The sequence below is a fragment of the Apostichopus japonicus genome, chromosome 3, assembly GCF_037975245.1.
Source record: "Apostichopus japonicus isolate 1M-3 chromosome 3, ASM3797524v1, whole genome shotgun sequence".
Taxonomy (NCBI): domain Eukaryota; kingdom Metazoa; phylum Echinodermata; class Holothuroidea; order Aspidochirotida; family Stichopodidae; genus Apostichopus; species Apostichopus japonicus.
The window spans coordinates 25,204,960-25,229,659 of NC_092563.1; the positions used below are offsets into that span (position 1 = coordinate 25,204,960).

At 35.9% G+C, this 24,700-nt stretch overlaps 2 protein-coding genes and 6 non-coding genes across 8 annotated transcripts in view; all 8 read right to left on the reverse strand.

Annotated features, from left to right (window-relative positions):
* The window catches only part of LOC139965600 (b(0,+)-type amino acid transporter 1-like), a 27,150-nt gene extending 25,286 nt beyond the window's left edge, over positions 1-1,864 (reverse strand). The window contains exons 1-2 of the mRNA XM_071968137.1: positions 1,561-1,864; positions 1,025-1,273 (exon numbers count right to left, since the gene is read on the reverse strand). Coding sequence (XP_071824238.1) covers positions 1,025-1,273; positions 1,561-1,819 — 508 coding nt within the window. The 5' untranslated portion in view covers positions 1,820-1,864. The remainder of the gene's footprint in view (positions 1-1,024; positions 1,274-1,560) is intronic.
* A 1,305-nt stretch (positions 1,865-3,169) lies between these two features.
* On the reverse strand, positions 3,170-23,856 carry LOC139965602 (b(0,+)-type amino acid transporter 1-like). The gene is made up of 13 exons (XM_071968138.1): positions 23,347-23,856; positions 22,299-22,547; positions 21,118-21,243; positions 19,517-19,622; positions 18,414-18,458; positions 17,353-17,476; positions 16,622-16,725; positions 15,892-15,988; positions 13,294-13,443; positions 12,697-12,865; positions 9,892-12,366; positions 7,836-8,854; positions 3,170-7,284 (listed from the first exon to the last, which is right to left on the reverse strand). Exons 1-11 carry the CDS (start codon positions 23,591-23,593, stop codon positions 12,272-12,274), a joined length of 1,512 nt encoding a protein of 503 aa, XP_071824239.1. The 5' UTR covers positions 23,594-23,856; the 3' UTR covers positions 3,170-7,284; positions 7,836-8,854; positions 9,892-12,271.
* On the reverse strand, positions 14,144-14,216 carry Trnam-cau (transfer RNA methionine (anticodon CAU)). Its single transcript has one exon. It is a non-coding gene; the product is annotated as a tRNA-Met (tRNA).
* Trnam-cau (transfer RNA methionine (anticodon CAU)) lies at positions 14,432-14,504 on the reverse strand. The gene has a single exon. It is a non-coding gene; the product is annotated as a tRNA-Met (tRNA).
* Trnam-cau (transfer RNA methionine (anticodon CAU)) lies at positions 14,720-14,792 on the reverse strand. The gene has a single exon. It is a non-coding gene; the product is annotated as a tRNA-Met (tRNA).
* Positions 15,017-15,089, reverse strand: Trnam-cau (transfer RNA methionine (anticodon CAU)). The gene has a single exon. It is a non-coding gene; the product is annotated as a tRNA-Met (tRNA).
* Trnam-cau (transfer RNA methionine (anticodon CAU)) lies at positions 15,305-15,377 on the reverse strand. Its single transcript has one exon. It is a non-coding gene; the product is annotated as a tRNA-Met (tRNA).
* On the reverse strand, positions 15,572-15,644 carry Trnam-cau (transfer RNA methionine (anticodon CAU)). The gene has a single exon. It is a non-coding gene; the product is annotated as a tRNA-Met (tRNA).
* Positions 23,857-24,700: the final 844 nt, after the last annotated feature.

Consider the following 24,700-nt stretch of genomic DNA (forward strand, 5'->3'; position numbering starts at 1 on the left):
CTTGCTTATAAACACGATATCTCAAGAAAAGAAGCTTGGACCAACGTTAAATATGGCGTGTAGGAGTACCATATTGAATAGAAGACGCCTATTTTGTGAAGGTCAAATGTCATTGAAGTCACCAGGGGTCAAATTGTGGAAACTTTGTGCTATATTTTATATATTCTACCGTATCTCCCACCGAAAATCTTATTTGATAAGATGTGCGTTACGCCTCATAAGAATAGGAGAGGCTGTTGGCAATTGGAATTAGCTTAAGGGAATCCGTAGATAAGAACCAGAAGTCTCGACCAAATCATCCATAGTCTTAAGAGTGTCGGTAACTGCATTCGTCGCTGCACACACGCCTGTGTAAAAAGGTGTGTAATAAACGCTGTACTGTTTGTACATACGTGCTATTATATATTTCGGCAATTCTCGAGATTCAGTGCCAAATGAAAACGTCAGGGTTTAAATGAAGTAACGTTGGGTAAAATGGGCCACGTTGGGGATAGGTGGGCTGCTACAGTCATTAAAGGTGCCCTAGCGCGGCCATGTGTTACATGTATCTAGGGATAGTATGTAAACTAGTGTAAAGAACGAGGTGAGAATTATATACTTAATAATCTTACACTTTCGATATCTGCTGTCCAGTTTTGAGTTTGGTTTCGTACCATCCCCCTCTTACATTTTCTGCCCCTTCGGTTGGTTCCGAGACAGGGCGTTCCCCACCCTTGGACGTTGGCAGCGTTACAATACATACATTAGTTTGTGTGTGTCCGTTTGTATGTTTGTTGAGTGTTTGTGTAGATTTAGCACAAAGAACTTTTGTGAAGTGTTCAAACTATGGTTGCTAAATATCCACAATAATTCTAAACATAAAACGAAAGATATACTGATTTCAAGTTTACAGTGTTATGCTCCTCTTCGTCTTTCAGGCGTTTCAACAAGTACATGCATATCGGATGTCTGTAAGTATATAACGTAAGTTAATGTTTGTGATAACACAACGATCTGTGTTAATGCCCTTAAATAGTGAACTTACCAATCGCATTAACTGCAATAATTTTGACGATATAGCTGGGAGGTGAACACGAGGAAGAACTGCTAAATGCCTCTGCAAGATACTGAGCAAATATTGTAGTAATAGCAGCGAGGGTAGATGTCCGTATCAGCAATACAGCTACCCAGGAGTAAAGGAAAGCCAGTGGAGGACCAAATCCCGTCTTTATGTAGCTGAACTCACCGCCTGACGTTGGGATTATTGTTCCCAATTCAGCAAATGAAAGAGATCCTACAAAGGAAATACCACCACCATCATCATCATCATCATCATCATCATCATCATCATCATCATCATCATCATCATCATCATCATCATCATCATCATCATCATCATCATCATCATCATCATCATCATCATCATCATCATCAGGGTTGCCATAATCAAAAGTTGACAATTTCATATAGCACCGTCATTCTTGCAAATCTATTCTTATATTCAAAGAAGTAATATCATTCAACAACAACAACAACAAAAGTTGGAATAGTTAGTGAAAGATATAACAAAAATCACCTTACCTAACATTGCAGCCACTCCACACAGAGTCCAGACTACGAGACTCATACCCACGCTCTCGGTTTGTTGTAGAACACCCTTCGGTGATATAAATATTCCAGAACCAATCATGTTACCGACGATGATGGCTATTCCACCAATCAAGTTGATATCTCTGGTAAGGCTCTCCTTGTCTCTCTGGTCAGAATGATGAATATCATATGTTAATTCTTTCGAAGGAGAATTAGAATCCATATCTGCAACAGCTTCAATTCGTGCCATTGTGTATAACTGCCTTAGTAAGTTCTTCCAGGCACTTCATCCAGGTAGTACAATAATAGGTGACCCTAAACTAACCACATACCGATGACCTCAAAAACGAGTTGCTTAGAAATTGCCGCTTCTTAGGGTGGAAATTTCAACTCATGTTTACCAACTTTATCAAAGTTCGATTGAATCAACTCCTCAGCGGTGAAGATGTAAGCAAGTTTGTCTTTCAAGAACAAAAAGTTGGATTTACTGAAGGGTGCGAATTCCATCTTGCAGTATAGTCAATAGTGCAGTCGTGTATTTGATTCGATACTGATTATATTAGTTGAAGCCTTGCCAAAGTAATTTGAAACACAATTTTCCAACATCCCTTTTGCTACTTCAGCGGCAAAAAGGCCTTCTCAGATTAACACATGTCCAATGTCACGGCGTTAGTAGGCCTACTTTGCTATATCATCAATGCATAGAGATATCAATAAACCTCGTTTGGAATCTCTCGTAAACCATGATTAGGATACGTTTTCAAGTGAGGGGGTGGGGGAGGGGTGTAACTGAGACCTATAGTCTTCTCGAGCTTTGTCATCATTGTCACCAAAGTCAGTGGGCTAGGTAGGTCACAAGTTCCCAATTAATATAATTAATATCTACGCTGAAGTATTGTCTACGTTCGATAGAGGCATACGCTTATATTGTACATTGTGTCAATTCCGTATAAGTACTACCATATTAGTATTGACCAATCATAGGCTATCATAAAGAAGAGGTATATTGGATTTGCTTATGCTAAGAGGAGTTTCCTTCTTGAATTAATGATTACCATTGGTATATGACGCACCAGTGTCACAAGCGTTTGGTTATGCAAAATAAAATAGATATATTTAATTCACGTTTATTTCCTCTAGACGAAATATTATATACTGTGGATGATTTTACACTAACGTATCCCGAAGGGTTTATACACTAGTTGCATTGAACACTCGGGGTGGGGGTGGGTCAATTCTGAGCTGTAACAACGGATGTGCCCTCGAAGTATGTCCAAGACATAACATTATCCGTGAGTGTAAGGGGAAAAGACGAAGAGTCTATCATCAGAATGTTCGTTCGTATAAGTTGGACATGCCCTACACTTTATACCAACATTCTCAACGAGAAATACCAAAATGTTACAAAATACACACTTAATAAACATTTGATACTAAACTGGTCATAAACAGCAATTAGTCATGTGCAGATTTGATACTAAACTGGTCATAAACAGCAATTAGTCATTCTTGTACATTGTGTCTTCTCTATTGTCTTATATTTGTTACGGGTATTCAGCGTAACCAACTTAACAATAAAAAACAAACAGACATTCATTAATACAATATAAATGCATTTATTGAGATTTGACTATATGTATGGATCTTTCGCATATAATCTCATAACTTACAACCAAAAAAGATCTAAGAGCTATATCATGAAGTCACCTCGACGGAAGCAAAAACCAGTCGATGCATCGAACTCAAAGAGTGTAACCATGGCAACACATTTAAAGCAGTGTAAGAAAGATTCATATATCTCGAGCATTCGTCCGAGGTTTTAAGCAATGTTCTTGAAAAAACAAATATGAACTGTTTGGCATGCATTGCATGCTCCTTTTTTTAAAAAAAAAACAAATTTTACCGTTGACTAAACCAATGGCAGTCTTTTGCTACAGTAACCAGATTATTTCTGAACTTTTTTTCATAAATGTGCCAATTACTTATAAATGAACATTTCGGACATTTCGGACATTTCGGACGTTTAGTTCAAGGAGTTAAGTTACTCTCTTGGAATCATAAACTTACATATATCTCGAGCATTCGTCCGAGGTTTTCAGCAATGTTCTTGAAAAAACAAATATGAACTGTTTGGCATGCATTGCATGCTCCTTTTTTTTTTAAAAAAACCAAATTTTACCGTTGACTAAACCAATGGCAGTCTTTTGCTACAGTAACCAGTTTATTTCTGAACTTTTTTTCATAAATGTGCCAATTACTTATAAATGAACATTTCGGACATTTAGTTCTAGGAGTTAAGTTACTCTCTTGGAATCATAAACTTACATATATCTCGAGCATTCGTCCGAGGTTTTCAGCAATGTTCTTGAAAAAACAAATATGAACTGTTTGGCATGCATTGCATGCTCCTTTTTTTTTTAAAAAAACCAAATTTTACCGTTGACTAAACCAATGGCAGTCTTTTGCTACAGTAACCAGTTTATTTCTGAACTTTTTTTCATAAATGTGCCAATTACTTATAAATGAACATTTCGGACATTTCGGACGTTTAGTTCAAGGAGTTAAGTTACTCTCTTGGAATCATAAACTTACATATATCTCGAGCATTCGTCCGAGGTTTTAAGCAATGTTCTTGAAAAAACAAATATGAACTGTTTGGCATGCATTGCATGCTCCTTTTTTTTTAAAAAACCAAATTTTACCGTTGACTAAACCAATGGCAGTCTTTTGCTACAGTAACCAGTTTATTTCTGAACTTTTTTTCATAAATGTGCCAATTACTTATAAATGAACATTTCGGACATTTCGGACATTTAGTTCTACACTGTAAAACCCAACACGTCAAGACAACTTGAAAAAGTCGAGGTAACCCGCTGCCTTAACTTTTTTAAGTTCACTCTACTAACCCAGCCACTTCATAAGTAAGACTTGACAGTAGTGGTTACAACCAACTCACTGGTTTTACTTTGTTACACTTCATGTTCATCAGTTGTGGCAACAGATATCAGCAAAGTCCAACAAATTTAATCTTTATAATTTTTTGAGAAAAAGCTGGGCAAGTTATGGTAACTAAAACTTTAGAGCTGATACAGCATAGCCTTTCCTCTTTAAACTGACAAGACCAATTCAAGTTTTTCCCACTTTCCATTATCTCCAGAGTTAACTTTGAATATTTAAGTTGACGCTACTTGGCATATTCTAGGCAGCGGGTTACCTCAATTTAATTGAGTTATGACAACAGACAATTTTAGTAAAGAAAACTATATATTGCCAAGTTAACAACACAACTTTATTTTCAACTTCTGAAGTCAGTAACTATGTATTAAACAAGGAAATAGAAGAAATAATCAAACGCATAAAAGGTGCCTAATACTTTTATCGGTGGAAACAACGCCAAACTGTATCAGTAATGAGATACAGAAGAACATGGAACATGGGTACATGCCTGCTGCAATCATTCATTTCCATGATTCATTTGAGATAGTAAATACCAATTTCAAGTGCATGTGTTCTTTGGTATGAAATACAGAATTAAAATTAATATGTTATGGCTGCTGGAAATAACCAATGTTGTTAAAAGCCAAGAAGTAAGAAGTAACCACTCCTCTCAGCCATTTACAATATGATTGTTTTTGCTAAAGACTTTTAATTTTGTGGCAAATAGTTTTATAGGTGAATCATAATTACATCATCATGTAAATAGGCAACGATGCTCAAAACACCAATGTTTCATTAACTAAAGGAATGCACTTAAAGTTGTCATTAGCAAAGCTATTGTGATGCGACCAATTGTTCTTGCATCTGGTTTTATGACAAAGACTAGTTATGATGGATAAGAGCATTGTTCAATTGTAAAAACCAAGCATAGAACAGGAACTTCATCTTTTCAATGATATGAAAAATTTCTTTTCAGGATATTTTGATCCCTTATATTAGAAATAACCATGAAACTAGTTCCCATGAAAGCTAAGGATATGTTTGGGGAATCACATACAACCTTTCATCCTAGAAAGGGGTATATGAAATCAAGCCAGGGTTCAGCAAATAGCCCCTGTTTGGTCCTTTGTACTCAAAAACTTACATTTTAATCATAAGATAAGGCAACTCTGTAAAACTCTTTTAATAATCTGAGAGGAAGCACAACAGTCTTTACTCATGAAAACCTGCATGCAAAGTAAAGTCATAATGAAAAATGTTTGTTTTTTAGATCTTTACAGCAAAGCACTTTATTTTTACCCATTTGGAACACAAAATACTTTGAAAGAATTCTATTGTCAATCCTGTCTTTTGCCAGTTTTTGGATCCTTCAAACACTTGTATTACTGTGATTTGAATAGTTTCATCACAACACAGATATCTGATGCATTTTCCTTTATCAGTATATATAATGTTAATACTGACTTCCTGTAAATGATTTCACAGTACATCCCTCATTGGGCTTTGTTTAGGATGAACATGTTTGTAAGTTCAAATTTTGCAAATTATTTCTGAAACATATACTATGATACCAATCACATTGGTGCAAGCAAGCTGTTAGAAATTCTCCATAACTAAGCAAGTACAAAGTGATTATTTAACAAACAATGGCTCTGAATAAAAATGAAAATGTAAACTAGAGTTTAAGCCTGATAGAATTTTTTTTCAGACATTTTTGGACCCTTCCAACTCACTAGAGGTGTGGGCTATTATGTCATTTCTCTGCCTGAAGAAAACATCGGCATATCATAAAATTAACTTTGTTTCGCTCTTTGATTATTACAATGATTATTATTAGTGCCTATTCACCCAATCAACAATTCTTCATAAGTTGAAATGTAAAAGCAGAGAAACAATTTCCCATGGCATCCTGTTCCATATTACAATTTGTTTCAACACATTTTCAAGATTTACCGAGAAACAAGATAATTACCAGTCAAATGGAGTTTTGCAATATCTCTCTGGACACCACATGAACTATTTAAACACTTCAGATGCATGATAACTATAAATGTTTATAACGGAATGTAATGCCACAGGCATGGTTTCAAATTGTTAAGAGGGTTATTTAAGTAGCCTGACGGTTTATTTTTTGTTGATAAATTACACTAAAACAGCAATATATTAACTTCTTTAACTAAAGAATATTATTGTTTAAGCTGTCATTAGCAAAAATATTCAGCAATCCCTTTTTCTTGAAACTACATCCAGGACACAATTTGTACTTACGATGGATCAAATAAACCAATGGTGTTGTTAACATATACAGTAGAATGCAAAAATGAAACAAACCAAAATTAAAGTAAATTTCCTCTAAGGTGGTAATAAAAACAGTGCAAGAATTTTGACCAAAGGTGACCATATTTGAATTTCTGGTATATTTGGGGCAAATACAGCATACCTTTATGCTAGTTTTGCATGTAATATTGTACACACAATGCAAAATGTAACTGTTAAATTGTCACAAGGTAATTTCTAATAAAAAGTATGTACTCTTATTTACTGTATTTTAAGTATTGCTAAAACAAGAATATAGATGAATGAGCTCTTGTATTATCTGATCATACCATACACTACAGAATGTGTTATATAGCCTACCCCTGTCTCAAAGTGAAACAAGTTCTGAAACTTTTGTCTGGTTGACAATATTTCCACCATTCTGTCAAGGTGTTGGTCTAGTGAAGAAAAGAAAGTGCTGTCCAGAGCAAGGTTGCTTAACCTCGAAAACTCAGCCTTCAACTGAAAGAATAAAATGAGAAATGTAGAAAACAATATTTAGTTAAGTTTGCCCCATGAAAAGAAGATGGCTCCCTTTTGCCAGGTAGCAATATTATAGAAAGCCATTACCAAGTGAGAGTATAAATGCAACTTGTAAGTGCATTTGTCGATGGTAGTCAACTGCCAATCGGAATCCTGGGTAAGACCATATATAATATACAGTTATAAACTAATTTTACAGGTATTTAGTGCAGATAATAGTGACAAACAAAATAAGTAATGGTGACTGACATCCATGGGTTAAAAAATACATCTACCAGCTAATTAATGATCAGATCACCCTGCTGCACCATATTAGACCACATACTTTGTATCTCTTTTTTTCTGTATTTTACCAAAATTTTATACATTTAAGAAATAAAACATCTCTAACACTAATCACCCACTGTGATTACTTTTACTACTCATTATACACTGCAGCTACTATATCATTAAAAATACAAAACAAAATGTCCAATTTTAGTGAAGGAGACAGCACCCCCAATAAGTTAATGAACAATTAAGGAACTTACTTCACTGGGAAGAAATAAGGCGGGCATTTTTCTACCATTTCGTCGGCGGCTGGCACATTTAAGACCAGGTCCTGTCTACGGTATGCATAGGTCCTTATCATCATTTTTAAAATCTTGTCCATGTCCCTGTTTCTCTTTTGAACTTCTGTGCAAAAGTTTTCTCAATAAGACTCCATACTTGTTGCATCTTCTCCAATTGGAATGTCTGGTAAGTAATTTATTTCTGCTCTCTTTGGTTTTTTGTGTTTTGATGAAGATGTTCCAGGGTAGGAGCTCTTCCTTGAGTTAACGTTTAGTTCCATGCAGTCCAAATTTCTCATTTTTGCTCTAAGATTACCCATCTTAAATTTGATGATGTTAAGTATTTCATCATAGCCAGAGGAACTTCCCTTTTCAGCCAAACAAGGATAGGTCCTCATGATTGCTTTTGCTACTTCAGTGTATTCCATGTGTGTTGGATAAGCTTTGTACTCCCAAATGCGGTTAGCAATCGCATCAAGGAACTGACTTTTGTGATCTTTGCTTAAGTCTAGGTGCTTCTTTCCTTCTGACAGATACTTTCTGTTACCATCTTCAAAAACCAGTTCCAGCTCTGGGCCTACTTTAGGTACCTGAAAGACCTCTGGCCAACACCCTTGTCTCAGTTTGGCTTCTACCGACTGTATGTCATTATTTGAACTAACACTCATAGTGTCATGTGAGCTTCCGAACGAACCGACAGATGACAGTGAGGGTGTACTACTCCGATAGCACTGCTCTTCAGCAATTTCAGTATATATCACTTGGACAGATGCACATGTCTCTGGTAAATCATTTGCATTAGTCAGATTCACCATCTCACCGCCAAAGTCTGGATCAGCATATTGCAAAGTGAAACTGCCTTCAAGGCTTAACTTATCTTTCAAAGTTTCCATAAGGTTTTCAACAGACTCTGGACGTTGCTCAAGGGACACCTTCTGAATGTCCTTTGGTGACAACACTACCCTCAATTTGTACATAGTATCAATTTCTGAGCAATCCTATGCATGAAAAGAGAACAATGTAAGTGAGTTAGAAGCTGGCTATATCGTTTCGTACACTCCCCTTAGAATTACAGTACTGTACCACATAGTAATATTTTAGCAGTAAGTGCAACAACCCATTCAGCTGCAGTATACCAAATGCACTGCATAAATATGCAGTATGGCAGCTGATCTACTGTACATCTACTCTTGGCTACTTGCATGGGTAGATATTTTGCATATAAATGTCATCCAAGTACTGCATCTTTCAACGTTTAGTAAGGCTCATGCTTTATCACAGACAACTCAACTTAGGGTAACTCCTATTGTTCTTCATGTATATCTACAGAGTGTTTCAACACAACCACTTCAGCTTCTCTCATAGCGTAGGAAGTTAGAGGGTAGTAATCTTTAAGATTACCTGGACAAACTACTTGATCATAGTTTTCAGTCTCTGTCACTTTGTATGCTCCAATGTGGCTTTGAAAAATAGATTTATGCAATTTTACTACAAGCCATCCATTGTTTTTATCAACAATAATAGTTTGTATATTTGCTAGTACAGAATGACCACTATCACTGCCAATCACAACAAACATATCTCTAAATTATACCTCATTCAAATTTGCTAATCAGTACCATGTATTAACCACATGAGCTCATGCTGATGAACCGAATGTTTTACTCCTTTGTCTCACACTGCGCAACTGTTAATGGTTAGGCCTATCTGTAAAGCTCTATAGCCTAACCTAATGCACAGCCTACGTTCAACGTGAAATGGAGCTTATAAATTTTGTAGGCTAGGCTGTTGAAATAGTAACTTTTCTAATCCAATTCAATCACGCATATAATTTCATGCTGCAAGTTTTAAACTTTGACTTGGGCTAATTTTAACAACATATTTCAGATTCAGTCGAATCTTTGCGAATATCATTACTGTATTGAGCATTTATCATTCTAAATACGAACCGTAAATCATCCTAGACTTGGAAAAGCTGGCCCCTGACGTATGTTATCTACTTAGTCGATATACGCGCGCGCGAGAGATCACTTACCGGTAATTTTGTTGCAAATACGCACAGTCTTCTCTTTCCAGTCGTTTTCATGTAGAAATGTTTTGATACTCGACCATCACAAGTTGAAACAACGATATCTTCATACGTTGATCTACGTTTCCGCATAAAACTTACGTAAATCATGTTGTAACGCTTATTTTAACATTATTGAGTCATCCTGACTGTCATAACCCTTGTTCAGAAAGCTCATCTACCGGTTGGGTTTTACAGTGTAGGAGTTAAGTTACTCTCTTGGAATCATAAACTTACATATATCTCGAGCATTCGTCCGAGGTTTTTAGCAATGTTCTTGAAAAAACAAATATGAACTGTTTGGCATGCATTGCATGCTCCTTTTTTTTAACAAACCAAATTTTACCGTTGACTAAACCAACGACAGTCTTTTGCTACAGTAACCAGTTTATTTCTGAACTTTTTTGCAAAAATGTGCCAATTACTTATAAATGAACATTTCGGACATTTAGTCCAAGGAGTCAAGTTACTCTCTTGGAATCATAAACTTACATAGCATCTTTCCGCCTAACACTTGACAGCATTCGCTTTGATTGTGTTTTCATTTCAAAGATATATGTGTATACTATTGTTTAATTGAATCATTCAGATCCTAGAAAACAGGATACATTATGCACAAAGTATTCAACCAGATTATCTACGAGAAAGTAGTCTTTATAAATCATACTAACATTTAATTGCTATGGAGCCGTTGTCAAGTAATGCTCAAATTTATGCTTATTTACATATAACACATATACGAAGAAACGTCAACAAGTCTCAGTACGTGTTTGCCAAATTTAAACTTCGACCTTTACAGGCTTACTGCACTAATAGCTCAGTGAAAATGCAGCAATTTCCACATCAATATTCATTATTTGTACTGAGTTGATTTATCAACGAGTCCGTAGATTCTACATATTTCAATCAAAACTTGCAAGCCCTGCCCAACAGATCATGCGCCAATCAAATCTATCTGTTTTGTTTACGACCTTTAGGCATAGGACTTTCATGGCTTTCATGGCTTTCATGGCTGGCCCGTGTAAGGTCCTTTCTCTTGAATAGTATCTTTCTCTCGGTCTTAACTATGTAAACTTGCAAAATTGTGTCATTTCCTTCCATTGCAATGAATAAACAGGTGCTTTCAGACGTTTCCTCCGTGAAATTGGGTGCAAAAAGTGGACGATACGAGTATATATAGGTTACATTTGTGTATAGTGAACATGCTGAAATGGGCGGTCACAGTGATTTTACTGTAAATCGTTCGCGATAGAACGGCATCAGACATAAATTTCTTTTCTTTCGATTGCGACAGCTTTTCTCCATTAAAGCCATTTGGTCAGAGTGCATTTATAATACGAAACATTGAATCTGCTACGGAAGTTTGTTTCCGAAATTCATCAGCAAACACGTATTGAGACTTTAAAGGAACATTTCCGGTCGCTAGGATTAATTTTTTTAACAAAAACTACTACTTCTTTGTAAAACTTTATCTTTAGATCAAAATACATACTAATAGCATAAAGTGGATATAGAACTACTTTTTAATTGTGTGAAATTTGTCAATACATCTGGCAACATCAGAATTATTTATGCAATCATGGTATCTGAGCTGGAAAACCCTTTTTTTTTTAATAATGCACAAATCATTAAATGAGGAAATAGTTTTCCTTACATACAGACAAACTTATTGCATAGTGTTAATTTCTAGACGCAGAGAACACTGACAACATATACTTTATCAAATTTGAAGAACGAATCAACAATGTTGTCAAGTTTTTGAAGAACATATGTAAGGATAAATATGGTTTACCATTCAAACAACCACAGAGCTTGGAAGAAGGAATTGAGATGGGGTTTTACAAAGTGTACGATACTTTTCTCTTCCATATATGTGTCACGTGGTCTGCATCCGGTTGTTCCTGGATTTTATAGAATTTATGGAGACAACAGACACAGGTTCCGTAAAATGTAACAAACCTCACTTAGAACTGAATTTCCTATCCTCAGGATTACTTTTTTTTCATTCCTTGTAGTATAATAACTATGCTTGTAGTAAAGTTACTGAAAAGTATAAGTTCTCTTTAGTATCTTTAACAAACCTCTTTAACATATACATGTATTTCCAGGATGACAACAAAATATATATTTCAGTGTCAATCCCATTCGCAGAAGGAGAAAGGTTGACTTGCTAATGGGCCAACTATATTGATCAAATTAAACTCTCACATTTCTTTAAAATATAACTATAACCATTGAATCATACTATCATTTATAACTGTAAGAACGTGTTATATGTGTCGCAATACACCTATATCAATATATAGCATTTGATAAATTGTCTCCTTCAGCACGGGAAACTGAATTTCTACAAATCTGTTGATTCCTTGGAATCGTCCTCTGGGGCAACAAATTTAGATGGAGCCGATTGGAGCAACTGCTGCATAAATAGGGTGATGTAATCTGAAATAAAGATTTAAAAAAACCTTCCTTAGAATATCACCACATGATTAAAATAACACATAAACATAATTAATATACATTAAGAAACGGCTACGACTTGCAAAGTGTCTGAAACTGTTTGCCGTTAACAGCATAGCAGGTGTTACATTAAGAGTGTTGATACCAGTTTTGTCATAATGATTCATTCAATAAAATATGACTGTGAAATCTGAAATAACATCATAATATGATATAGCATTGTTTCGATTATGTTATTGTATTAGTGAAACAATATCTCACTTGCTAAATAGGTATTTGAAAAAGAAGAAAAAATAACGTTGATAAACATACCAAATGGTTTAATACGCAATCCCATCTTCACAAATGGGAAATACAGAAACAAACCAGCCAATACAAACAATGCTGCAAATAACCAGGGTAGGGATGGATCATCGATCACTGGTGCCAACACGAGATAAATCGAAAAAATTACCACTAAAAGTGGAATTACTAACGGAATCTAAAACAAGAGAAGCAATCAGAAAAAAGTATGAAATCATGACTTAATAATGACGATACGTTGGACGGATATAACAGACTAAGTTAACGTTTTAACGGTCTTGTAGTTTACATTACAGTTTATTTGACTTACAAATACACAGTAATGATATTTACTATAATGATTTATTGTTATTAAGTACAATTACAGGATAATAAATGTGTTAGCAGCAGTTTTTTTTATAACATGGAATACCTCAAACTTAGTCTTAAACAAGCTTACAACCATATGCAGTAATTATAAATTCAGATGAATGGGAGATTAACAAACACGATTTATGATATTTGTTAATCAAAATCTATGTTCAATTCATGCTTTTGCAAGAATTATATAAATAAAGTCATATATAAAGTCATGTGATATTCTAAGCGTTTTTGTTTTAATCTCACCCTTATTGGTCTCTTCCATTCCGGATGGGTAAATCGAAGTACAATATGAGCCAGACATGAAAGTCCATAGAACATCCAAGACGTGAAACTAAAATAATTCACCAGAGAATCAAAGTCATTCGGGATGACCATCACAATGGCAATCACACCCTTTTGACGAAAGAATAATAACAAGAAAATAAATCCATATGGCAAGGTGCAAAAACGTTACAAAATGGCGTCGAGGAGGGTACGTTAAATTTTAGCTTTATTCCAGAATTATTGTAAAAGATAAACCCAAATTTTGACAGAATTTCCATTCGGCCAATTCCAGATGGACTAAAAGTTGCTCTGTTAAAATATCTAGCTTAAGACAGAGATTCTTCGATACAATCCCAGAATAACATCTACAAAAATAAAGCTTATATTAGTTCAATCCCATTCCAAGTACGGGAACATAAGTCGAGCTTTTGATGAATTCCAAGATACTCCTTTTTGCAAGTACATAATACTGTTTATAATTCAATCCAGTAGAATCGCTCACTTAAATTTAACTTCCTTAAAAGATATTTGAGGCTGCACAAATTCCTTAAACTACTTAACGAACGATAGTAACAAAAAAAGTGATAGAAAGCATTAAGTCTGATGTTTCAAGTATTTTCATGCGCGTAAAAGAAATATATGTGTTATCAGGCTAATAATGAATACCGAGGAAACTAAGAGGATAGCGAAGCGGACTGCAGATATCGTTGCGCTGATTGTACGTGTAATTCGTGTATTTATTCGTAGTACGAAAAAGTAATAAATACGAAATTGGAGTGTTTAATGCACACAAAATCCATGTTTACATGAATAAAACTGATAGCATGCCTGCCACGTGTGAGGCTCGAACTCACGACCTTCAGATTATGAGACTGACGCGCTGCCGACTGCGCCAACGAGGCTTGCTGTCAGAATGTCTCTACTATGGAAATGGTAGCTAAGTAAACAATGATAAATTTAATACAGACAAGTGTCACATATAATGTTTACAGTGGTTTGAAATTGTAAGAAGAGCTTTTCTACGTGTTAAGCGTTCCTAAAAGCAAACATAAATAAAAAATGAACAGACGTTGAATGCAGAAGTTCATGCTTTCATGAATAAAACTGATAGCATGCCTGCCACTTGTGAGGCTCGAACTCACGACCTTCAGATTATGAGACTGACGAGCTGCCGACTGCGCCAACGAGGCTTGCTGTCAGAATGTCTCTACTATGGAAATGGTAACTAAGTAAACAATGATAAATTTAATACAGACCAGTGTCACATATAATGTTTACAGTGGTTTGAAATTGTAAGAAGAGCTTTTCTACGTGTTAAGCGTTCCTAAAAGCAAACATAAATAAAAAATGAACAGACGTTGAATGCAGAAGTTCATGCTTTCATAAATAAAACTGATAGCATGCCTGCCACGTGTGAGGCTCGAACTCACGACCTTCAGATTATGAGACTGACGCGCTGCCGACTGCGCCAACGAGGCTTGCTGATACATAACAGAATGTCTCTTCTATGGAAATGGTAGCTAAGTAAACAATGATCAATTTAAAATACAGACCAGTGTCGCATATAATGTTAAAAGATGTTTGAAATTGTAAGAAGAGTTTTTCTACGCGTTAAGCGTTCCTAAAAGCAAACAGAACTTAAAAATGAACAGACGTTGAATGTAGAAGTTCATGCTTTCGTGAATAAAACTGATAGCATGCCTGCCACGTGTGAGGCTCGAACTCACGACCTTCAGATTATGAGACTGACGCGCTGCCGACTGCGCCAACGAGGCTTGCTGTCAGGATGTCTCTACTATGGAAATGGTAGCTAAGTAAACAATGATAAATTTAATACAGACAAGTGTCACATATAATGTTTACAGTGGTTTGAAATTGTAAGAAGAGCTTTTCTACGTGTTAAGCGTTCCTAAAAGCAAACATAAATAAAAAATGAACAGACGTTGAATGCAGAAGTTCATGCTTTCATGAATAAAACTGATAGCATGCCTGCCACGTGTGAGGCGCGAACTCACGACCTTCAGATTATGAGACTGACGCGCTGCCGACTGCGCCAACGAGGCTTGCTGTTAGAATGTCTCTACTATGGAAATGGTAACTAAGTTAACAATGATAAATTTAATACAGACCAGTGTCACACATAATGTTAAAAGTTGTTTCTACGTGTTAAGCGTTCCTAAAAGCAAACAGAATTTATCAATGAACATACATTGAATGTAGAAGTTCATGCTTTCATGAATAAAACTGATGGCATGCCTGTCACGGGTGAGGCTCAAACTCACGACCTTCAGATTATGAGACTGACGCGCTGCCGACTGCGCCAACGAGGCTTGCTGCATCACAGAATGTCTCTACTGTTAGTCAGCAATTTAATGATAACTTGTTGATGCAGTTGTTTTAAATTGTTTGCCGGAAAGTGAAGGAAAGTTTCTCCTTCTTAAAACTTCCCCTACTGTCTTCAAAATCAGACTATCAAATTGAAAGCATGCATGGGAAATATATAATATTCATGTTTTTCATGAATAACATTTATTAAAAAAAAAACGAATTGAAAAGGAAACACACGAAAGAACAAACCTCAAAGATTAGAGCTGCCATGGGTGTCTTGCGGTGTACATTCACCATGGAAACAATGCTGATCATGTGACCTTCCCGACTACAGACCATCGCTAATCTAATAGAAAAGTATATATTTTATAATTAATTAATAATTATTACTTTGTGGTCTTATTGACCCATAAAAAATATTGAAAAGTTTAGAAAAGACAATTTACGGAAACACTTGATGATAAGAACAAAGATTCTCGCCTTGAAAGTTCAGATTTCATCTATCATTAAAAGATGTTTCACAAAACTAAAAGAAGTGGGTGTAATAAAAGGGAGACGTTTTATATCCTCAACAAATTTCCTGTCATCGAAACAGCTTCGGGAACCTCAAGGGAAAATTGCATTTCAAATTTCAGAAAATTTCATCCGATGCTGCAGATAGGGGCCTAGAGGACTAGCAGATATATGCTAGTCTTTTATTTCTTGTTTTTTGTTGTTTCTTTGCTTGTTTCATTGTTTGTGTCTGTTCTGTTCTGTTCTGGTGGGGCGAGGGGTTCTGCTGTGTTAAACTTACGAACGATAACATATCTAAAATACTGAATAATGATTGATTCATCAAGAAGAAGAGATGAAAAAAAATAAACAAGCGTTAATATTTATTTGTAACTCACAACTATTGAAGTTATCAAGTAGTGTTTATATTGTTAATCTTCATTTGATAGAGGTGCACGAAGGACAATCGAAAAAAAGGTAAACAAACCTGGCAGCCGTGAATAGGATACCGTTGGAAGCACCAAATGTTGAGAAGCAGACACAAAGAGGTATGATCCAAGCCATTGGTCCGAGCATGCGGTTTGCAAAAGTCTGAATAAGAAATAAAGGAAACGTATTAATTGATAAAAACAAGCAGAGTAGCAGATCGCATCTTCTCCATGACGTAAGTGGTTGTTGGGTTACTTCTAGGTGCCTCTGGTTGCCATCTTTGTTAATAGGTTGAAATCCAGTTCTTAACGTATATTTTAGTTAAAAGTTAAGTAGAATTTGATATTACCAAACCATCACTGTTGTTTCGCGCAAGGCATCAAATTTGGGCCAATTTCACTTCCGACCTACATTGTCCTTTCAACCTAACCCTCATCAGCCAAAAAGGAGAAAGTATATAAAGTGTATAAGAGGACTTTTGTCAATTATGTCGTATACAACCGGAAACTGGAATGCCTATGCCTGGTGTCTTCTGTTAGCATTTTTCCCCTCAAACTTATTTCGTAGTTCACGGATCCTTCCCCGTGTATGTGTATTATAGAAAATGTTCACAAATGCGATAAAAAATAAGTTGATGAAAATATATTGTTCGGTTGTTGTGAATATTGTTACGAATATATAAATAAATCGCAATCTATAAATTTAAAGGCAGAAAAAAAAACGCTTTTTAAAACGAACCCACTAGTTGGTTTTCGATCCCGGTATGTTAAGCGGAATAATGATACATACCACTGCAACAGCGTTGGAAGCTAGGAGATCGTCTGGTGACAAAACAGTGAAGTATGCAATGTTGGTTAGCAAGTAGACTATGGTAACCAAGGGAATACCAATCATCACTGCCCGAGGAAGATTTCTGCAAATAAATATATAAATATGCTAATTTAAATGAGAAGAAACGCCACATATATACAAATAAGCAAGATATGGTTTTTCTCGGGAATAGCATATCTTTAATAAAACTTCAGAATTTAAGATATTATTTCCTCAGCCAAGTTTCCATGACTTATTAAGTTCATTTACATTATTAAATTATTATCAAGGATGGTAATAGTCTTCTTAAATTACAGGAAGGGAATTTCATGGGTTCTCATCAAACATATTTGCAATATGTGCATATCTATAAGTGTTGTACGTACGAGTGTGAATTGCTTAGTCATTTAAAGTGTGGAAGGTTGCAGCAATCCAAAAAATTGAATCCCAAATCGGATGAAAAACATGTTGGTTGTGTTCCTACTTCTTTCATTGTCTTTTCTTACTTCTAACTGGCCTGAAATTGTATTCAAACCAGTGCTTTCTGTGTTGTTTTTTTCTACAGTGGAATACGGGACTAATGGCAAGGCTGAGTTTAAAGCATCTGTCAACAGTGACTTACCTTTATAGTATAATTAAGTTTCTTTTATTACGCGGTTATCCCAGAGTAGAAACTTTACAACAGCACAAAGATCAATTTTTACAACTTAAATTAAGCTTACTTAGACTAAAGGTTGCTCCATAAAAGACTACTGGGCCTTAACTAAGTGTGTGAAACTTACCTTAACATATACGTTAGTAGTTTTCTGATTTAAAAATCTCATTGCTCACAAGTATTCCTATAGTGTTTTGGTTGACATATAATGCATTTGCGAATAGCAATGGAATGCGCTATTTGATTGTATTTGACATAACATTAATCAAATCCAGCTGTTTATAAATTAATAATGATGATCCATATTTGCTTTGATTCGTTTATGACATTGAATAAGATTTTGTTTTTCTTAAAATTTTCACAATTCACTTCAAAGCATACATACTTGTATGGATTCTGCAGTTCTTCTACGGCGTAATTGAGTTGATTCCTGGTAAAAGAATTCGAAGAACAAGAAACCCAAGATATATATATATATATATATATATGTAGTTCGTTGGGGCTGTTTGGGAAATCCATATGTAATGAAGGGTACTTGAGGGTACTGCAAATGTAAAGGAAAGTCACTCCTAGCTTGCAACGGAATGATTGCCTTAAACATTGTAGAGCCGCACTAACGATGAACTGCGAAACATTGTAATTGTAGATATAACTGATATTTACCCGTCATAACAGAGCTATCACAGGACCAGCGATTAACACCATATAGTACCCCCCACATGATGCCCCCTCCCTGCTTTGATATGCTTCTTTTTTTGTAAGTCTTGTTGTAAATATTCATAGAGCACCCTCAACTTTGGAGTCCATGTATAGGGTACTTTTCTCCTCTGCATATTGGACAATGCGGCAATGCCTATCACTAACCAGCCAGTATACAGTATGTCAAAAATAGAAGTTGCTGACGGCAACTACTCATTGATTGTGGGTCCTGTATTTACAATAACCACCAATATAACGCCTAATCAGAGCTAAAATAGTAAAATGTTTTGCACCTCTCAGATAGTACACATAATAACCTGAAATAATTAATTATGAAGTGAAACAAAGCAGTGGTATTGGTAACTGTATATAACCTTGTTACAAATTATTGCCGAAAACAATATGATTTTTTTTTAAATCACTACCAAAAATATTATCGTCTATTTGTGTTATTTAACACTGACATTTGTTAATATTATGCAATCGCAATCGTAATATGGCACATAGTACCTTGCACACACCCACATCATCTCCCACATAACACAGCAAATAACTCAACACCCTATAGTATATGTACAGGTTTGACTTGTCTGTTTATTACCTATCGTATAAGTCAAAGCATTGTAATGCTTTATAATTTGCTGAGGAGTATCAGTTCCCACCGAATATAATCACACAAATAACATTACGTTACCAGCCTGTGAAGATAAGCATAGTTGCAGCAAAGTACACCTAAATCATCCCATTTATACTCAGTTCATAGTATCATTGGTTGGTGGTTATACCTACCATCCATCATAAGCCCATAGCCCTTGGTAAAATGCAATGCCATAAGCAAAAATCCTAGTGGATGACCCATCAAATGAGACGCTGGGACTGATGTATTCTGTGTGACCTGTAAATGGAAATTCAAAAGTAGCTTTGATCGTTGCTATACAAGATTCCTCTGCCGGTGACTGATCAACGTTACCACGATTATTACGTCATGTTTTTGGGATGACCGAATCAAAGCCGGTATGGCTTTGAGGGTCCTTAATTAGGCCGACGAACTTTATTTTGTAGGTTCCTAACAGGTGATTGAAGAGTGCCATTAGTTTGCAGGGTTTTTTCCTTTCATAAATCTAGTTCATATGCACCAAAAACTAGTCTTTTGTATATTCTGCAAGATACTTCAATGGTCATGATGTGGTATATGAAACCACCAAAATGATAATTTCAATGCATGTCCTTTTCTTAATTTCTACTACAGCTGAAAGATTCTTCTACGTACAGTCCTGCACTCCCCCACATTTGAAAAGACCCACTCCGCCCCCTTCCCCCCTTGTCACCGTGGCTACGATTTTACTTTACTACCAACATTCATACATGAATCAAGTAGATACCAACAACCCTCATTTCAGACGTAGCTCAGATAACACGAAAGAATTCTTGCAATGAAAATATAAAATTATCTACTCTCTGAATCTGTTTAATGTCAATTAAAATTCCTTCGTATTTTCATACTATTCTGTTATATGTTTCTTTCATTGGATTCCATCGGATACTAAGCTCAAGTGCCGTGGGGTTTCATTACCTCTATACTTCAAACTGACAAGCTGTCCTTTATGATTAATTTTCCTCGCTTTTGTTCGCTTTGGTATCGTAGTTTCATTGCATTGTTATTTATTCTGAACTCGTAATCTGCAGTTCATTTTTTGTTTGTTGATTTAATTCATTTTATCCCTTTACACTTGTCATTCATTTTTATCATGAAATAAACCAATCATCCACTGTTGCCTATTGTGGGGATATAAAGTCATCTAATCATCCACTGTTGGCTGTTGTGTGGATATAAAGTCATCTAATCATCCACTGTTGGCTGTTGTGTGGATATAAAGTCATCTAATCATCCACTGTTGGCTGTTGTGTGGATATAAAGTCATCTAATCATCCACTGTTGGCTGTTGTGTGGATATAAAGTCATCCAGTCATGCACGAGTGCGTAGGGATGAGATCCTGCTCGAGTTTCACGGGGTGCAGCTCCTTCATAAAAACAGGAGACAAGGCAGAGGACAGCTTGACCTCGGCATGGGACGGGGTGGGGTGGGCGTGGCTGACCCAGACCTGACAACCCCCTGCCCAAGGGTGAACCACTAAACTAGAGTCAACCACGGTGATTATGTTCTGCCCCGCGGAAGGGTTTATCTCGCAAGTACTATAGCCATCAAATCTATACAACACCTCACACCTTCGCTCATAAATATGCATAGGAAATGTTCTTGTTTGTGAAGGATATATACGAAGGAAATAGTTCATTTGTTCATAGAAATGTAGTTTGTTTCGGAGAAGTTTATGCTGGATTTTGCATTTTGTATATTCATAATTAAGAAAACAAAACGGAATAACGTTACCTTGAAAGATCCTGACGATACCGACGCAAATGATAAGTACCAAAGCAAAGAGTTTTGCTGCTGTCATGGCAACCTGAAGAGAAGTAGCGCTCTTGGAGCTAATACAGTTGATGACGATCAGTAATACTGTAAAAGAAACAATTATATATATATTTATAAACGACAAGCAGGTCCGTAGCCAGGCTGTAGCAGGGAATGCATATCTTACGCCCCCCCCCCCCCTTCCGCCCCTTCCGCCTCCTTCCGCCCCGTGCAGAATAGTGTGCCCCTGCACAAATGTGTACCCACCATACATACAAAAACAATTCCCAAGTAACAGGGCACACATCTAGAGCCTCCTTCCTAAATAGTTTGTTCCCCAACTCAGAATTCCTGGTTGTGGGCCTGACTGTAATCCTAATCATAACAAACTATCAGAACAGAATAATTTGCAGGCAACGTGATAACTCTGCTGAGCATACTTAAGTTTCAAAATCCATATAAGACACACGTTTCTTTCATTTTCGTCATCTGAAACCCATAGTCAAATATTTATTCACATAGTTTCAGCTTAGGAAATGTAGATATTTTAAGTTGAAAATTTCCAGACTTCAAATTTAATAAAATATCCTTTCTCAACTATACGGTGACGGTCCTGAAGGTTTTACACTTAAGTCCAAAGAATCATGAAACGACATCTTGGACAATTTGATACCTTTTTAGGCAATACATACAGCATCTTTGACGTGTTGTCAAGTTAAATATAACACAGCATTCTATAAAATTCAACACGTTTTCGCAAAACGTTATGTAGTATCACTTGACGAATAAATTGATGACGTCATATCTCAAAGGTCAAAGGTCAGGAAACTAAAAATATGGTTTCTAGCCATTTTCCGTTTGTCAAAATGTAGGAATAAGGCATTAAACCACACGACATGAAGCGAATGATGAGATGAACTTTAAAATAGGACATATTTAGTAGTTTAGCGTCGGGGTCAAAGGTCAATGGAGGTCAATGGTCAAATTGGCCTAAATTGTGTAGAAAAGTGTTTCTCGAACTCCTCCTACACTGTAAGTCTTATCTCGTTCAAACTAGTTCCCTACATTGTCCTCTTGTGTCTGTTTGTATGTATCACGTGAAAGATATGGGATGATATGGGAAGGATTGGAGTAACCTTAGAATCATTGATTGCACTTACCAATTGCAGTAACTGTTAACATTTTGATAACATAGACAGGCGGTGGACATTCTGGAGAACTGTAAAAAGCTTCAGCAGCGTACTGACCAAAGACTGTACTAATGGCAGAAAGGGATGATGTCTTAATCAGCAACACAGCTACCCAGGAGTACATGAAGGCCAGCGGAGGGCCAAATCCATCTTTCATGTAGCTGAACTCACCGCCGGATGTTGGCATCATTGTTCCCAACTCAGCATATGACAGTGATCCTACAGATAACAAACAACAACATTGCAATACGTATTCCATTTTGGAGGTGTTACACCTTTATATGAATAATTCATTCCTTCCTTTCAATGATATATGCCGGTGCTGTGGTACGCTTTCCCATATGAAATGACTTTCTAAATTAAAAAGATTCCAAAGTTGATTTAAAATGTTAAATTGGAAGCCACCCGACGTGTAAGTTCTATGTAATCCATAAGCCCTTGCGGGTTTTACCCACATCTGTGGCCTCTTAAGCGGCATAATAAATAAATAAATATATATATATATATATATATATATATATATATATATATATATATATATATATATATATATATATATATATATATATATATATATATATATATATAATAAATAAATAAATAAATATAATAATATATATAATATATATATAAATATACATATATATATATATTTATATATAATATATATATATATATCTATATCTCTCTCTCTCTCTATATATATATAATATTAAGCGGCATAATAAATAAATATATATATATATATATATATAAATAATAAATAAATAAATATATATAATAATATATATAATATATATATAAATATACATATATATATATTTATATATAATATATATATATATCTATCTCTCTCTCTCTCTCTATATATATATATATATATATATATATATATAATAACTCCAAAATGGAATTGGTATTGAAATTTTGTTGTTTTTCTATTCCCTACAATTCAAAATTTCTTTTAAAATAGGCCATTTGTCAAAACCGAGCATGGATTGTAGATGAAAGGTCTTACCCAGCATCGCCACAGCTCCACAGACGGCCCACACCACAAGGCTCATGCCGACACTATTCGTTTGTCGTAAGACACCCTTCGGTGATATAAATATTCCGGAGCCTATCATGGAACCGACAATGAAGGCTATACCACCGATTAAGCTCACATTCCTTTGCAGGCTCTCTTTCTGGTTCGAAGTATCATCTTGTGCCCCATTAGGAGGAACATTAACGTTCCTCTTCTCAACTTTGTTACCTTTGGCCATTTTGAAAACAACAGCAACAACTTAACCAGTAGATTTAAACGACACTTGCATTGGATTTTTGTTTGGTATGCTTCCTAAGATAACCAAGACCTATTCCACTTGTACCTTCTGTCGACGACTACACTTTACTACATTAAATCTCGATGCAGGTTGTAAACTGGGGATAGAACAGACCCCTTATGCGATGCAACTAACAATTCACGTACTAGAATAACACTCTGTAGATAAGTGGGAAAAGTTTATCACCTCAAACTGTTTTCGAAGGGCATAAAATTCCACATTGAACCAAAGTCCGTGACTAACCCACTTTAAAATATTTGAGAATAAATATGACACAAGTGTTGCACTTGAAAACAAAATATGGCTTTGATAACTATTTGTAAATAAAACGACTCCTATCATTGGTATGTGATGATTTCCACTATAAGATACCGTACCAATTAGAGTAGTGCACGTCATCCTGAAAGGTGACCATTGCCAGAAAATAGGCCTAAAGTGGCCTACTATAGTGTTTTACTTTTTGGCGGGTGGGGGGGGGGGCATTGTCCGAGTCATCATCATTTTCTTTATCCTTGGATGTTGAAAAGGATGAAATAAACTACTGATGGTCTAAAAATATGGAGGATTGAAGGTGAGTTAAGGCAGTTTAGAACATCCTGTGTGAAACAAGATGATTCCGCAGCGAGAGCTGGCAGATGGGTTGGGGGAGCACTATGCTAACCTCCTAGCTCAAAATCTAAACGGTCATGGTGGCAAAAGTTGAATGTGCTGTCATAGCCTAAAACGCCATAAAAAGCCATAAAACTGGTGGAGTGGAGGAAAAGAGGCATAGGAGTAATACCCATGTTTATTGATGTTCAAATTGAGGCTTGTGGCAGCACCACTCTGCGTAAAACTCTTTGCTGTGACAGTTATTACGAGGACATTTGCCCCCCATGCGCTATGCATCAGGCAGGATCCATGGAAAGGGTCACAATGAGCAGCCCATCGCATCATCACATACACGTATGTATCACTCACAGGTCCCTCTACACTGGGTGGAGGGGCAGTGGGGTGTCAGAGTGCATGGGGTATAACTTCTTGTGTACCGTGACTTCAGATCAGAAT

Excerpts from the sequence above, each read along its gene's own strand:
- LOC139965602 (XM_071968138.1), bottom strand. The coding sequence starts at position 23,593 with ATGGCCAAAGGTAACAAAGTTGAGAAGAGGAACGTTAATGTTCCTCCT. Across the intron at positions 18,459-19,516 it reads CTATGGGCTTATGATGGATG|GAATCAACTCAATTACGCCG; the intron begins GTAGGTATAACC and ends TTCTTTTACCAG. Across the intron at positions 12,367-12,696 it reads ATTGCGTATTAAACCATTTG|ATTACATCACCCTATTTATG; the intron begins GTATGTTTATCA and ends TCTTTATTTCAG.